General features: G+C 43.7%; 1 protein-coding gene across 4 annotated transcripts in view; it reads left to right on the plus strand.

Annotated features, from left to right (window-relative positions):
- The window catches only part of DCC (DCC netrin 1 receptor), a 964,956-nt gene that overhangs the window by 504,027 nt on the left and 445,080 nt on the right, over positions 1 to 15,849 (plus strand). For all 4 annotated transcript variants that reach the window (XM_080973386.1, XM_080973387.1, XM_080973388.1 and 1 more), the window contains exons 4-5: positions 3,413 to 3,563; positions 3,901 to 4,037. In XM_080973386.1, the coding sequence (XP_080829512.1) occupies positions 3,413 to 3,563; positions 3,901 to 4,037 (288 nt within the window). The remainder of the gene's footprint in view (positions 1 to 3,412; positions 3,564 to 3,900; positions 4,038 to 15,849) is intronic.

Below are 15,849 nucleotides of genomic sequence, written 5' to 3' on the forward strand. Positions count from 1 at the left end.
GGACTGTCCCTGGAAAATAGAAACACTTCGAGGGTCTGGAATTGATGGCAGGGACTTTTCTGTTTTATTGGTCTAGGAGCAAAGAATCAGGATGATTGCGTGACAGAGTTGAATCATTTCCCAAAGGCCCTTTTATCCTTGCTAGCGTCCTGCCTCCAGCCTACTGTAATTAATATGTCACAATCCTACCCATCCCCTCTGTTCTGTACAGAAGTGGTGATCAGGTGGAGTCACCCTGTTCACCCTGTGGCTTCTCAAACGAGCAGCAGCTATCTGCAAATCGGGAGGGTGGCACTGGGTTTCACATCCTTGTAGAAACCCGCAAAGGCACTGAGGAGCAAGTTACTAAGTTCCAATTTTAACCAGTTGCACATAGTGATCTGCACTAGAGAGCTTTGGGCTTTATACAAGAGTATTCAGGAGATGGTAGGTTTTCCGTTTTAATCACATTTAGGAATGGGGAGTATGAGGCATTCTGTCTCATCAGTGTCATATTAATGGAACCTCGCTAGGTTGCTAGGATGAAGTGCTGCTTTGCAAAACAATGGAATCAAATTTGCACCAGCCTAATGCATTGTATTTGTTGATTATGTTTCAGTGGAAATTGCAATTGTGGCATGGTAGTTGGCCTTCAGCTAAACAAAACTGCCTGATGCACTCCAACAGAAAGTAATTCGGGGCGACAAAGAAGGTTGTGCAATTCTCTAGCAAAATAAATTGTTGTTCTGAATGACTCCTTCAACTTTCATGGATCTGTGCAGTGTGACTCAAAGCGAGCAGTGACAAATCAGTCTCCCATGTGAAGCATCATCCATTTATCTGGAGTAGTTACAGCCAAATTCCATAAAATATCCCAGCCCTCTCACACAATAGTAGACAATTCCTCCTTTCAACGAACACAAAAAGGGCTCCTGTTATTACACTTCAATTTGATTGCACATTAAAAAACCTTCCAAATCTTTCTAGAGTTGTATTATACTGATGTAAAGCCTTTCCTTGATTTAATTAAAGAATTGTGGGTTGATGCTTTACTTCTCTGTCCCCTTTCTCAGTGTTTCATTTTGTTTTTTGCATAGCAAGTACATTCATTTAGGCAATCGGCAATGTAGGGAACAGGAAAGTTTTAATGATAACGGCAGAGCACATTATGTTAATCAGGAGGGGGGATCTGATATACATCTGGGGTCGAGATGCTTCTGTTTTGAACTACTTCTTCACAGAAAATATGGTAGTGACTGCTGGGTCTAGAATGATTGCTTGCCTACTTTTGAAAATTCGAAGAAAATGGGGGATGGAACCACAGAGTTACTGTATTTTTCGCCCTATAGGGCGCACTGGCCCATAGGATGCACCTCAATTTTTTTGGGGGGGGAATGAATAAAAAAAAAATTCCCCCCCCCAGCCATGGCGCTGGGGCAGGGGGAAGCCCGAGCTTCCCCCGCCCCAGCCCCCAAAACAGGCTGCTATCTGCAAGCCTTGCGAGCCCGGGGGGAGTTCCCCCGGGCGCGCAAGGCTTGCGGACACCTGCGCAAAGCATGGGCCGTCTTCCGGAGGGCGCCCCGTGCTCCGGGCTGCAGGCTGCCGCCCACAAGCCTTGCGCGCCCGGGGGGAGTTCCCCCGGGCGCGCAAGGCTTGCGGACACCTGCGCGAAGCACGGGGCGTCCTCCGGAGGGTGCCCCGTGCTTCGGGCTGCAGGCTGCTGCCCGCAAGCCTTGCGAGCCCGCGGGAACTCCCGCTGGGCGCGCAAGGCTTGCGGATAGCTTTCTGAAGCCTGGAGAGTGAGAGGGGTCGGTGCGCACCGACGCCTCTCGCTCTCCAGGCTTCAGCGAAAGCCTGCATTCACCCCATAGGACGCACACACATTTCCCCTTCATTTTTGGAGGGGAAAAAGTGCGTCTTATAGGGCGAAAAATACAGTAGGTTACTGCTAAATCGTGTGTGTGTGTGTGTGTGTTCAATGGGGAGATAACAAAATAAAGTTTGGTTCTCATAACAAATCTGTTCAGATGTTAACTAAAAATAAGTAGGGTGGGGGGGCTTCTTAAGTGCCTCACTTTGGATCTGAAATGACTTCTAATTCCCAGTCTGTACCAGATCCAGTGTTCTGCTTTCCAGTATATATGGTGGTTTTTCAGGGATTTCCCTCTTCTCTGCAAGGTGTGAAGACACTTAACATTACATTTCTTAATCTGTGCTCTGGCTTCGCCAGTAAGGCACACTGCTACAGATCTCTATTATGAGCAAGAGCCATCCCCGAACTATACTTTCTAAACTCTGATCTGTGTTCAGTATCCGGGCTGTCAACCAAGTGAAAAATATTGAGTTGCATAGCCATGGAAGCTTTTTGGGAAATTCCCCCCCCCCCCCTTAAAATATGCATTTCACCAAACCTCATTTATTTATTTGTTTTTTAGGAACTGGAACTACTGTGAGGCAACTAGCACTCATGGTTAAAAAGGAAATATCAGATTTAATATTTTATTTTTCATTCCCTATTGGAGGAAAACACCAGAACCAAAATAACAGCTTTGCAAAATGCACGAGTATGGCATTAACTCTCAACCTCGCCAATTAAAATTTACCCTTCATTAATCATTAAAAGCTTTAGTTGCTGGATTTGCCCATTAAGCCTAGAATCAGGCTGCAATCCTGCACCCACTTACCTGGAGCAGCTGGACAAGGGAATGCAGGATGTGGTGATGTCATCAGTTGGAGCACCAGGGTTACTGATGAGTCTCCTTGCTCTGGCAAGAAAATAAAGTCTAAGAGTTTAAGTCATAGCAATCTTTGCAAGCTTGTGTGCATTTCTAATTAAAGGCTTAAGGTTACATTTCACTGGGCAGGAGATCTTTTGCTAAAGCTCAATTTGTTTTGCAAGTTTAATCCATACATTCGGAGGTAAGCATCACTGAGCTCAATGAAGCTTACTCCCAGGAAACTATACGTGGGACTGGAGCCATGCTGCTGGGAAGTTTATCATATGCTAGGACTCCATGAAAGTGTCACAATTTTTCATAGCATTTATTTCTACAGAAGCCTGCATTTCTGGATTCCCTATGGGGGAATGTCATAATGCACTTGTATTTTAAAATTTACCACTACACCAATGCCTGGTAGTAAGTTGCATTAAACTCAGTATGACTTATTTCTGAGTCAAACTCTGTAGAGTTACGCTTTCATTTAGTATGTAAATCGCTGTTCACTTCTCTGGATTCAAATGTTTATCCTGTATTTCGTTTTCTGCTGTCTTTCTGCTCCCTTATTTTATAGTGTGTGTGTGTGTGTGTGTGAATTTTCTCTCTTGCAGTGAAACGGAAGATTTCCCACTGAGAATATTTAAATACTCCTCCCCGCTGCTCCTAAGACAAATGGTGTGATTATTAAGTAATAACCATTCCTTTTCCTTTCGTAGATCCCGGCTTGCACAGGCAACAATTTTTCCTGCAGAGACCGTCAAATGTGGTAGTTGTCGAAGGGAAAGACGCTGTGCTGGAATGCTGCGTCTCTGGCTATCCAGCCCCAACGTTTACGTGGCTGCGAGGAGATGAAACAATCCCATTCAGGTACCTAGTTCCTCAGTTTACAACAATGCATTGGGAAGAGCAAATCTAGAATTCTGCTGCTCGCTTTTGGATCAGCTGCTTTGTCCCATGTGGGAACACCATTGCTGAAAGGAGAGAAAATTATAAGTCTGCTGGACCCCTACATATGGGAAGGAGTGAACAGCCCTCCCACTGAATATAATCGAACATTCAAGCTTATGATATTGTATAATTTCTTTTTAAATTGACGTGAGCTACTGGGAACAGTGGAGAGGGTGGGATGTAAACCTTCTAAAACTAACAAAGCCATCCTACCCATTCCCTTATTTTAAACCAAGTTTTCTTGCCAATATTCCAGGTCCAAAAAGTATTCATTGCTGGCCGGCAGTAACTTACTGATATCTAATGCAACAGATGATGATTCTGGGACGTATACTTGTGTGGTCACCTACAGGGAGGAGAACAGTAGTGCTTCAGCTGAGCTATCTGTTTTGGGTGAGTACAGAGAATTCTATATCTTTTGCGGAGTCCTTTGCAGTCTGAAAAAGTCCTTTGCATCTGAAGAAGGATTCACTGTGCTTCCAGGATGGGTATTTATTGTGGAGGCTCACACAAAGTGTCCAGACTACCTCACTGGCGTAAAAATGCTGGCTTATACTGTATCTTCTCCCCACCTTTAATACGATTTATACTTTCAAGGGCTAATCTGATAAGTGAAAAAACAAAAACCTGTTACTTGTTTGCTATATCACAATGACTGGTTTGCAAATTAACTGGAACACCCTCAGATTTCTTTGTTATTATTTGGGTTTTCTTTCTGAATCTCAGTCAAGTTGAAAGACATCTTCACATGCCTACAATGTCATGAAAAACATTCAATTGTGTTTATTCTCAAATTGAATTCCAAATATTGTCTCTGTGGTTGGGTGATTTTTTAGCTCTGTGGATAAGATGATTTTCCTGTGTTTGCTTTCTTCCTCATTATGTTGAGCTTGTTGGGTTCCTTTATTGCTGTTTAGTCGTGTCCGACTCTTTGTGACCCCATGGACCAGAGCACACCAGGCACTCCTGTCTTCCACTGCAGTTTGGTCAAACTCATGCTGGTAGCTTCGAGAACACTGTCCAACCATCTCGTCCCCTTCTCCTTGTGCCCTCAATCTTTCCCAACATCAGGGTCTTTTCCAGGGAGTTTTCTCTTCTCATGAGGTGGCCAAAGTATTCGAGCCTCAGCTTCAGGATCTGTCCTTCCAGGGAGCACTCAGGGCTGATTTCCTTCAGAATGGCTAGTTGCACCTGACCTTGGCAGGGCAGCACTGACGACTGGACTCCGGCAGAGGTCAATGAGGGAAAACATCCTGGGGAAGCATTGGACCAGGTTCAGACTGAAGCTCACCCCAAATGCTCCCAGGGGCTCTGGTGTGGCCCCCACCCCTGGATGGGGATTGGACAAAAGCAAGGCGAGCCCCTGGATTCCTTTAACAGAATACCCTTTGCGCATTGGAGGGGTAGGTGTGACAACATCTCCTCCACACCACGTTGAACCAATGCCTACCCACCAAACCTTACATAGTTGTGATCATCTGCTATGCGGCAGGAGAAACCCAAGTGGCAGCAGCCAATCAGCCAAATGGGAAAATTCCTACCGGGCCCCTGTCCCCAAATCAGACAACTCATGGCGGCATAGCAAGGTCATAATGAACCCTAAATATAGGGAGGCTGGGCGGGTGATCCGATGCACGAGGCAAAAAGAGGAAGCTCAACGCAACGTGCAGCGGTATATACAGGTCCCTCAGTTAATGCATGAAACGATCCCATTGGCGGCCAGAATTACCCCAGCAACCAAGGGACCACCAATCGGGTTGTTGTGGCTATCCAATCACTCCCACCCACAACAGCAGTGAGGGCAGTCTTGATGATCTCACCGCAACGTGTGTTATCTGGGAGGAGGACACGATTTGCCAAAATGTGCCATTATACACTCAACAGGATAGCATTCATCCCTAAGCAGAAACATAACTTTTGCATGGTGAAATATACTCGGAGTCGAGGGTGGATTTCATGCTCTTTATTCAGCTCATAGTGGTGAGGAGGGAATGGAAGTCCCCTCAAAGTATCTGCTTTATATACATTATTTACACAATGGGCTGCACATGATTGGCTAATTCTGGGATTCTCCTGTAGGATTCATTTCCATCTGGAGCTGGATTGGGTGGCTCCTGTGGACCAATCATACTGCATTGTTCTAGGACCAATCAGACTGCTGCATTTTGGATCCTATTGTTCTAGGACCAATCAGACTGCTGCATTTTGGATCCTATTCAACTCAGTTCATAACACACGGGCTGATTTTTCTGAACCTGTGTGGTCCGATTGCATATCAGCTCAAATCCTAGCATATCCCTGCATCTGTGGATATTTCTGCCTCACCAGAAAGGCCCCATTGCATGGATTCAGGGTAGGGATAGTGTTTTCAGAATGGGTAGATGGCATATTGGTGTGTATGTGTGTGTGTGTGTTAGTTCACACGATCCTTTCATGTGTGTCTATTGTTCCTCATTCAAAGTGCTGCCTGACTTGTTGCTCTTGCTTATCTCTGTGGCTTATCTGAATGCTTACTGCCATGCTGGTGCTTTTCTACCCTTCTCATCTAAGTGCTTTCTTGACTTGCTAGCTCTTATCCTTCCTCTTAATCTAATATCTGACTAGCTTGCTGGTGCTTATCCTTCCTCCCCATCTGAATGTTTCCTGGCTTGTCAGTGCTTATAGTTAGGCCCCATGCTTGTATGCTTGCTAACTTTAACATTAGCCCCTCGGCTTCCCAGTGTTTGTTCATGATCACCATCTAGCAACTTCCTGGCTTCTTAGGGTTCATATTTCTTGCCCTTCCCTCTAACTGCTGATTGCTTGCTGAGGGTTATAACTTGCACATTAGTCTGCATCCTAGGATTGTTCTATGCTGATGTGCTGCTTGGTTTCCTGGCAGAGCCATCCCTAGCATTAGGCAGAGTGAGACAGCTGCCTCAGGCAGCAGGTGGGTGGGGCAGCAGTTCTCCATCATTTCCCCTGAGTCCCCAAAGCTAGCTTGCTCTACACCTCCTAAGCAAGCCTGCTGCTTTCAGCTACTGTCAAGGATGTCATCCCACAGCCTGGTTGGTGGTTTGTTTGTTTGTTTGTTTGTTTGTTTGTTTGTTTTTGTCATACAATTTTTTATTAAATTTTCCAAACATTTTCACAATAATCTTTATATCAAATAGTTACATCCACAAATTGACTTCCCACCCACCCCTACTCCACAGTGTTTTTACTCAAACCTTTTCTACTGCATTATATCTTTATCTATTACACAAAGTTCCAGTGAGCCAGTATGGTGTAGTGGTTAAGAGCAGTAGATTCGTAATCTGGTGAACCAGGTTCGCGTCTCCGCTCCTCCACATGCTGCTGCTGGGTGACCTTGGGCCAGTCACACTTCTTTGAAGTCTCTCAGCCCCACTCACCTCACAGAGTGTTTGTTGTGGGGGAGGAAGGGAAAGGAGAATGTTAGCCGCGTTGAGACTCCTTCAGGTAGTGATAAAGCAGGATATCAAGTCCAAACTCCTCTTCCTCTTCTTCTTCTTCTTCCTCTTTTACAATTATTTTATTGTTTTTCTGCTGCTGCTTTTAGCTCGAATCCTGCCCGCGATTTCATTTGACTATAGTATTTTTGAAAAATAGTCCATGGAAGGCCTCTATTATTCTATGAAAAGTTCGCCATAGCCAGTATTGAACTAAGATTCAGCTGCTAGTTTGGTTGGATTCTGTACATGGAATGGCAGGGGGCAAAACCTTGTCCTGAACCCCAGGCACCAAAGTACCTTGGGCTTGGTCCTGCTTCCCAAGCTTTATGGTTATTCCCATAAATTCTTGACACATAATCTAAATGTTCAGCAGATTTCTAAGAGTTCAGCAGATTTCTCTTGTTTCTCTTCCCAGGTTACTAATGCTTACCTGAAAAGGAAAGGGTCATGGCTTTGTGGCAAGATGCAACAGGTCCCAGGTTCTATCACTCACATCTCTAGGTACCAGAGCTGAAACCCAGGAGACCCCTGCCCATCATTGTAGACCAGGTGTGATGAACCCTTGGGCCTCCTGATGTTGCTGAACAATTTCCATCATCAGTAGCCATTGGCCATGATGGAAGCCGTAGTTCAGCAACATCAAGAAGGCCAAGGTTTCCCCACTCATGATGTGGACAATACAGAATTAGATGGACCAGTAGTCTAACTTGGCATAAGGCCTGTGGATTGCTGTTTTTTTTGTGGGTTTATTGCCCTTTCATTTGTTGATACCAACATGGTGCAGCAACAGCTTGCTCCATTTTTTTTTTTTTTTTTGCAAATGTGCAAGGTGTGTATTTTCCACATGCATTTCATCTGTGCAAACATCATCATCATCATCATCATCATCATCATTTTATAAGTATGCCGCCTTTCCACAGTTAAAGCAATGCTCAAGGCGGCTTACAATATGAAAAGATTTACATAATTATAGTGGTACCTCGGGTTACATATGCTTCAGGTTACACACTCCACTAAGCCAGAAATAGTGCTTCAGGTTAAGAACTTTGCTTCAAGATAAGAACAGAAATCGGGCTCCTGCGGTGCGGCGGCAGCAGGAGGCCCCATTAGCTAAAATGGTGCTTCAGGTTAAGAACAGTTTCAGGTTAAGTACTGACCTCCGGAATGAATTAAGTACTTAACTTGAGGTAAAGATACCCCTGCCCGTACGGGCCAGTCGTGTCCGACTCTAGGGTTGTGCGCCCATCTCACTTAAGAGGCCGGGGGCCAGCGCTGTCCGGAGACACTTCCGGGTCACGTGGCCAGCGTGACGAAGCTGCTCTGGCAAGCCAGCACCAGCACAGCACACGGAAACGCCGTGTACCTGAGGTACCACTGTACAAACATAGCAAAGTAGTCGTCAAAATAAATAAGACACATTGAAAACTAGAAAACCAAACTGAACAGTTTCCACATAAAAATAAAGATACAAAAAGTTAATATCAGTAATATCAGTTAATATCAGTAACAGCAGCAAAAACTCGCAACGAAACTTTCCCAAAAAGGCCCAAGTCCTTGCTGGGCAGCAGCCGCAGCAGCAGTTCTTATGAGGCCAGTCAAGCCCCACCCTAGGCCAGGTGGAGAGAGGTAGGAACAGGGCCCTCAGGCACTCAGCAGGGGAGTCCTCCCTGGGCATGCAACTTATGCTTCTGAAAATGAAAATTTTAATTATTCATCCAATTCCCAAACTTCATCTCCTGGTATTCCAGACGACATGCATCTGCCTCAGTGGCGTAGCGTGGGTTGTCAGCACCCGGGGCAAGGCAAGTAATTTGCGCCCCCTAACCTGTGGAGCCAGGTAGGGGCAGAGAGCTGCGAGTGTGAGCGCCCCCCCAGATGTTGCGCCCAGTGCGGCCGCCCCCCCCACCCCATGCTACGCCACTGATCTGCCTTCACCAGAGCTGTCCCCACAAAAACCTGCTTTAGCACATATATTAGTGGACCAGGGTGCATATATTTACTACCACTGTCAGGAGGAATAGCTTTGACTGATTTTCTCTCTGGGTCCGTATACAGGCATCATGCACGGCATGGTTGTGATGCAACATTTTGATGCCAGCGGTTACCACACAGAAATAACAGTACTCAGGGAAAAAATTGGAAGCACTGTTGTTTTCTGTGCCACCTGCTGAGCAGCAAAGCATACCACTTTGCCCCTGCTTTCATCCTTGTGAAAACCTCTCTTTCTTCCTGCAAATGATTCATTAGCCAGTAAGCATGCTATTTGACAGAGATGTGAGGGGGGGGGGATGTATTGGGTCTGGGATCAAAGAGTTGAGTTTGCCAGTGTGTCAGTTTTTCATGGAATCAGAATTGTACAAACACTGCGTTTAGAGAGGTGGTTTGTTTTTAATTACTGAACAATGCTGAGTTATCTTTGGGTGATTCCAAAAGATTTAAGGAACCACGCAGATAATACTTGCTCAAACAGGAGCCCAATATCACTGTAATGCTTATTTAGCATTTGGGCTTTAAACCTTATGCATAAAAATGCTTTCATTAGTGAACAGAAAGCCCTTATTTGGATTAGAAGAGATTTGATGTGTGCACAACAATATCCTTTTATTAAGCCACAATGCAATGTTATGGAAATTATGCATGATGGAGGCTTTGAACTCTCTGGCTTTTGGTGCATTAATGTTTCATGGGTTTCAATTATTTCATAATGACAAAAGTAATTTTTGAGAGAGAGAGAGAGAGAGAGAGAGAGAGAGAGAGAGAGAGAGAAGCAAAACAAGTTGTTTTGCAAAACACTTTCTTTTTATTTGGTCTTACAAGCTGGTTAATGATGGAATGTGCATGATGTTTTGCAATTGTGTAGTGTAGCACTCACATCTATATCTAGAGACCTATCTGTCAAGTGTTGTCAGGACTGTGAAAGTCTTCAAGGTTCCTGCGCCTAGGACCTTACCGGTTGCTTATCACGGGTTCTTTTAGGATAGCCATGTTCCTTGCCTTATAGAAGAATAGTCTTCTATCTGAACAGCTGTCAGCAGACAGTCCTCTACTTGAAAAGAGAATTTAAAATTGGTAGTGTTGTACAGTGAAGCTATTAAAATGTAAAAGAAAGAAAGAAATGTTTTTCTTTTTGTTTTCCCATTTCTTTTTAGTCCCAGTCAATGATAAAAAATAGCATACAAACAAGCATAGATGTAGAAGACGGTTGCAAATTATCCCTTGTTCTCACTGCAGTTTGATGCATGTGACTCTTGCTAAACAAAGACCTCTCCTTTTGTTTGACTCTTCCCAGTCAATGTCACTATTCATTGAATTTAAAATGTATGACCATTAAGGAGTTGTTAAATATCAGTTTAAATATTCAAGTCATCTTTTCATTTCAGAAACAAGTGTCTATAAACAAAATAGTGCATGTTATTTTCTCATTGCTGTGCCTTTCAGCAACTGTTCAACACTGGCAAAGAGAGTTCTTTTGAGAAAGAAGCTTCTGTATGATTAGTTGATATTAGGGTGTATGCTTGCCCTAATTTGAGGCTTAAATCCCGAGTTTCTGAACTTGAAAGTGTCAACTTGCTTCTTGCAGTTGGTTTATCTGGCTCCTTTAGAGCTGGAGTGCCCAACATAGTCCTCACTGCAACTCCAAACGCTGAGAGGAGTTGATGGGAGTTGGCACACCAAGATGATTGGTAATCATGGGCTTTGGGACTTTGAGCCACATTCCTCTCCCTCTTTGGCATGCTACTCCCTACTCCCTTTATGTATCTTCTCAAAGTTAACTTTTTCAGCAACCCCAGTCACACTTTCATCTGACCATTGCCACCTAGCTGTTCTTTTAGTGGGAAATTGCAGTCAGCCGTAACTATGAATGAGTGCTAGTTATTGCATGAAGGGGTTAAGATCAGAGAGGTCTATTCCTAGACTCAGACCACACCATCTCACCTCCTCCTTCTCTTCTCTCACTCTCTTTGCACCATGTAATCAACAAGGAAGGACTTGCCTGAGCTTGCTCCAACCTCAGACTTCTTGCTTGAAACCACCTTTCTGTATTTTGTACCCAGGAGTATTCCACTTGTGTTCTCCTTGCAGTTGCATGGAACAACACATGAATCAGAACTTTTTTTTTTTTTTTTTTAAAAATGATATTTATTAAGAATTTTTAGAGTTACAAAAAAGAAACGAAAAAGAAAAAGAAAAAACAAAGGAAAAACAAGCCACAATCAAGCAATACAAATTAATAAAAATCAGAATAAAAAAATAACACATCACGATCAAAATACAAAAATGTGCCACAAACATTTAAAAACAAATCCAATATTCTCAAATCCTTAATTGTCATTACCTTCTTTCTTTGACCTCCTCACCCCTCCCTTTTTTTGTATCCTAGTTATTAATTGTCGCAGCAAATCTTTTCCATATTTCATAATATTCTGTCATTACATTACCTTAATCTATTTTAATCTTATCTTACTATAAAGAACCTTAAAATTTAAAACTTAGATCTTATTTATACCAATTTCTCTTAACCATAATATTCTTACATAATTCTTTAAACATTTTTGCTAAAGCCAAATAATTTCATTCCAACATTTTTCTAACGTTCATCAATTTTATAAAACAATCCTAATAAAAAAAAAATTTTTTTTCTTCCAATCTTCAACCAGCGTCTCTTCCTCCTGGTCCCGGGTTTTGTCAGTCCTTTCTATCTCATCAATCTAGCGCATTATCCTGGTAATCTTATGTCCGAGACCCTTAAGTCCCTTCCATGTCCCTTCCGCAGCTCTTCTTCATATTTATACCTGTACTTTACTTTGTCTCCTGCTCCATTCACTCGTGGGAACTCCAACTTAACAATGTTTTTGACCCTTCTCGACAAATCAGCCCCTTTTCCATAGTCCACACTAAACTCCATGTGGTATTTAAAAACATGTTTCAAAGTCCCTCCAAAATTGAGACCCCCCACAACCCCAAACATCTCACGGCCCATTGCCAGACTTGAAAAGTCCAAACATCTCTGCATAGGGGGGTCTATCCACCCCCCCCATTTCCAACCCAAACCAAACTTTATCTTTCCAAATCTGGCTTTTTCCAAGTTCATTTGTCAAATCCAAGAACTCATGTTCCTGCTGGGCCACAGCTGCCTCCATCTCTGGCGCCCAAGGTTCAGCAACATCCTCTCTCATCTGTTCTGTCAGAGCACACTCCTGATTTGAATCCTGGGTGGGCTCTATATAATTTCCCACTGCCTGTCCAAAATTTCTGATTGCATCAGTCATCAAGTCCGTCTTCTCATGTAGCTGTTCCAGTAGGGCACTTGTTTTACAGAAAGCACGCAGCAGAGCTTCTGGATACATTGTTCTGCAAGGTCAGAAGGCTATTCCCATGATCGTAATCTGTAACAGCTGCTAGCTCCCCGATTCAGAATTTGAAACTGTTTCAGAGGCTCCCTCTAGGGGAAGAACTTCTTTTTATTCTTTTCTTTTAAAGGCAGATCTGACAACAAAGTTTCCTTTTTCAGATATTTTGTCAATATTTGTTCCTTTAAAATGCGAAAAGGAACATGAATCAGAACTTTTGATTTTGTAAGTAAAGTATTTTAACCTTACTTAAGTGTGTGGTCTGTTCATTGTCAGGGGGATAGAGAACCAGAGGGATAGAACCATGAGTTCTGCTTCTAAGGGACCTTGTGAACCATGAGTGATCCTCTCAGTGAGTAATTCCCAGTACATTTCTTTCTGTAGAACCTCAAATACACCCAGGAAGACCATTTGAAAATCATTAAACTAGTTACTAGCAGATAAGATTGGGAATGCTTAGTAAAATGCAAAGGGGGGAAAACCCCTCTTGAAGGATATTGGAAATAATCTTCCATATTAATTTTATTTAATCACACTTCAAGGACCTTAATGAAACTTGTGATAAATTATGAGCCTTCAGACCCCATCCTGTGCCTCCTCCCTGCACTCAGAAGAGTTTTGCCCAGACTGGTCTTAAAACTGGTAGTTATAATTAGCTCTTAAATGGATCGGACATTTTGCTAACAATTACATAGAACAGATTCTGTTTACAGCAAAATTCATCATTTCACCAGGAGTGTGGCTCATGCTCGTAACAATTACCACGCACTGTCTGTTGCAATAAAATATATTTTACTAGAAGTTGTCAGCTTGGCAGCATCATAAAAAATGAGATGGAAGTGGGGAGTGGGTGATTTATAACCATTATATTTGATACTCTCTTCTTTGTTTAAAAGGCAGTGTTGTAGTCTCCTCTTCAAAGAAGCTTAGTGGCTAGAGCCAGCGATTAGTGGCCTCCCAGTTCCTAGGTCTAAAATGGTAGTGGCTGGGGTGTAGCAGAGGCACAATTTTCGGTGTGTGTGTGTTTGCTGCTCATGCTGCCCTGCCGTTCCTGCACCACTTTATGAGGCTGGGATTCCAGCCTTGCAAAGTGGTGCACGGCTGGCGTCACTACGGTGATATCAGTGGCAAGAGCTGGACTGTTGCAGCAGGCTCTGTACACCATCTGCACCCCACCCCGGGCACCAGCAAACCATGCTACACCACTGGGTGGTGGTGAACCCTTTTCAGACGAAGGCCTTCAGTCCCTTGAGGGCACCTTTCTGGGGATGGGCATGCCCAGAAGCAAAGAGGTCTTCCTCTGTGGCAGCTTGCAAGTAGAAGACAGGTGGATGGGAATCCTTGTGAATCACACACAGTGGTGCTGCCTCATGTTGCTTTTACTGGCAATCTTCTCAGCGTTTGGCAAAGCGAGGAAACTGTCATTGAATTCTATGTCTGCAAAAGGTTCCAGTTTCTATCCTGCATAGGGCTGGGAAAGACTCCAGGGAGTTTCTGCCAGTCAGCATAGACAGTACAGTGGTACCTCGGGTTAAGTACTTAATTCGTTCCGGAGGTCCGTTCTTAACCTGAAACTGTTCTTAACCTGAAGCACCACTTTAGCTAATGGGGCCTCCTGCTGCTGCCGCACCGCCGGAGCACAATTTCTGTTCTCATCCTGAAGCAAAGTTCTTAACCTGAAGCACTATTTCTGGGTTAGCGGAGTCTGTAACCTGAAGCGTATGTAACCCGAGGTACCACTGTACTGAGCAAATGGACTGATGGGCTGATTCAATACAAGGCAGCTTCTTGTTTTTGAATGTTTTGCTTTGCTTTGTTTCATGGAAGTTTTTAGTCTCTCAGTGACAGTGCTTGTTGCTTCAGAACCCTTTCCCCCTCTGGTTCACCCATGTGCTGGATGTAGCTGTGTAATTTCTTGAATCACCTGAAAATTTCCACTGATGCTGCAAATGAAAACTAGCAGCCAAACAGTGTTGCTGATGGCACAGCTCTCATCCACTTCTACTTGTACGAAAAATAAGCAAATGGGGAATATTTTTCTCTTGAGCTGCACAGGAAGGTTTGCAATCATGTTGTCCACCCACCATGTCAAGCCTTCTTTCAGAGACTCTTATCATAGAAAAGTGCTTTCTGTACCCTTTTTTTTATTTTATTGCACATTGCTACTTCACAAGCTGTCTAGACTTTCAGAGCACAAACATAGGAAGCACAAAAGGTTCATCTACAAAATAGCAGCAGTGAGTTAAAGGAGCAAATCTACTATTGTTTTATGTAAACAAGATATTTACCACATTTATATCGCCACCCTTTCTCCAACAGGATAACAAACAGGACATCTGAGAACAGAAAATGCATTTAAAATACATTCAAATAACAGTAATGTCATTAATTAAGCAATTGGAGTGGTTGTTCTTATATAATCCTTGTTTTCAGCAAAATGACAGCTTTGTCATAATGTGCAGCAAACGTCCAACTGTGCAGAGACAAGTACAGATAAATTTACTGATTAAAGATAGCATAATGCAGGGGTGAGGAATCCACAGTGTCATTTTAGGGATTGCCCACTCGTCCTACACCTGACAGCATACCTGATATCAGGTGTGGACAGGGCTTCAAAGAAATCATCTGGTTTCCTAAACCCCTGGGCCACCCAGCAGCAAGTCAGTATAGTCATACCTTGGTTGATGAATGCCTTCTGACTCGAATGTTTTGGCTCCCGAATGCTGCAAACCCAGAAGTGAGTGTTCCAGTTTGTGAATGTTCTTTGGAACCCAAATGTCCGACATGACTTCCGCTGTTAAGTTGTGGGTGAACATATCAGACAACACAGCAATTTTTCAAACAGCTTTTGTTTATTCACAGGCCAGGACAGAACTGAACTGAAGGGTTCAGTCAGCCTGCTTATATAGAGCTCCAGTACAATGTAACTGTAACAATTTCCTAAAACTATCCAATCACTGAATGTCACTTTCGATCCCTTATTTGCATAACTATCTATAGTATCCCCCTGCTGGCCCAGGCTGAGAACTTCAGTACATAACACCTGTGGCTTCTAATTGGCTGCAGGAGCTTCCTGCAGCCAATCAGAAGCCGCGCCTTGCTTTCTGAACATTTTGAGATTGCTTTCGACTTCTGAGGTATGACTGCATGTCAAGTCCAAAGTTCAAAGACCAGGGCTCAATCCACGCAAGCAAAGTCCAAAGGCCAGGAAATACAGTTCAGAGTCAAACCCGAAACAAAGTCCAGAGGTCCAGGAGCATCCACACCAAGTTCCAACCAATGTACGCAGTTGAGCAGATACAGCACCTCAGCTCTGCTTCCCTTTTATACCTTGCATGTTGGTTGCAGCATCTGGGCTGGATGAGGCCAGTGACCCTCACCTGTTTTGAGCCTACTCCAGCT

The sequence above is a fragment of the Podarcis pityusensis genome (assembly GCF_964106645.2).
Source record: "Podarcis pityusensis genome assembly, chromosome: 11".
Lineage (NCBI taxonomy): Eukaryota > Metazoa > Chordata > Lepidosauria > Squamata > Lacertidae > Podarcis > Podarcis pityusensis.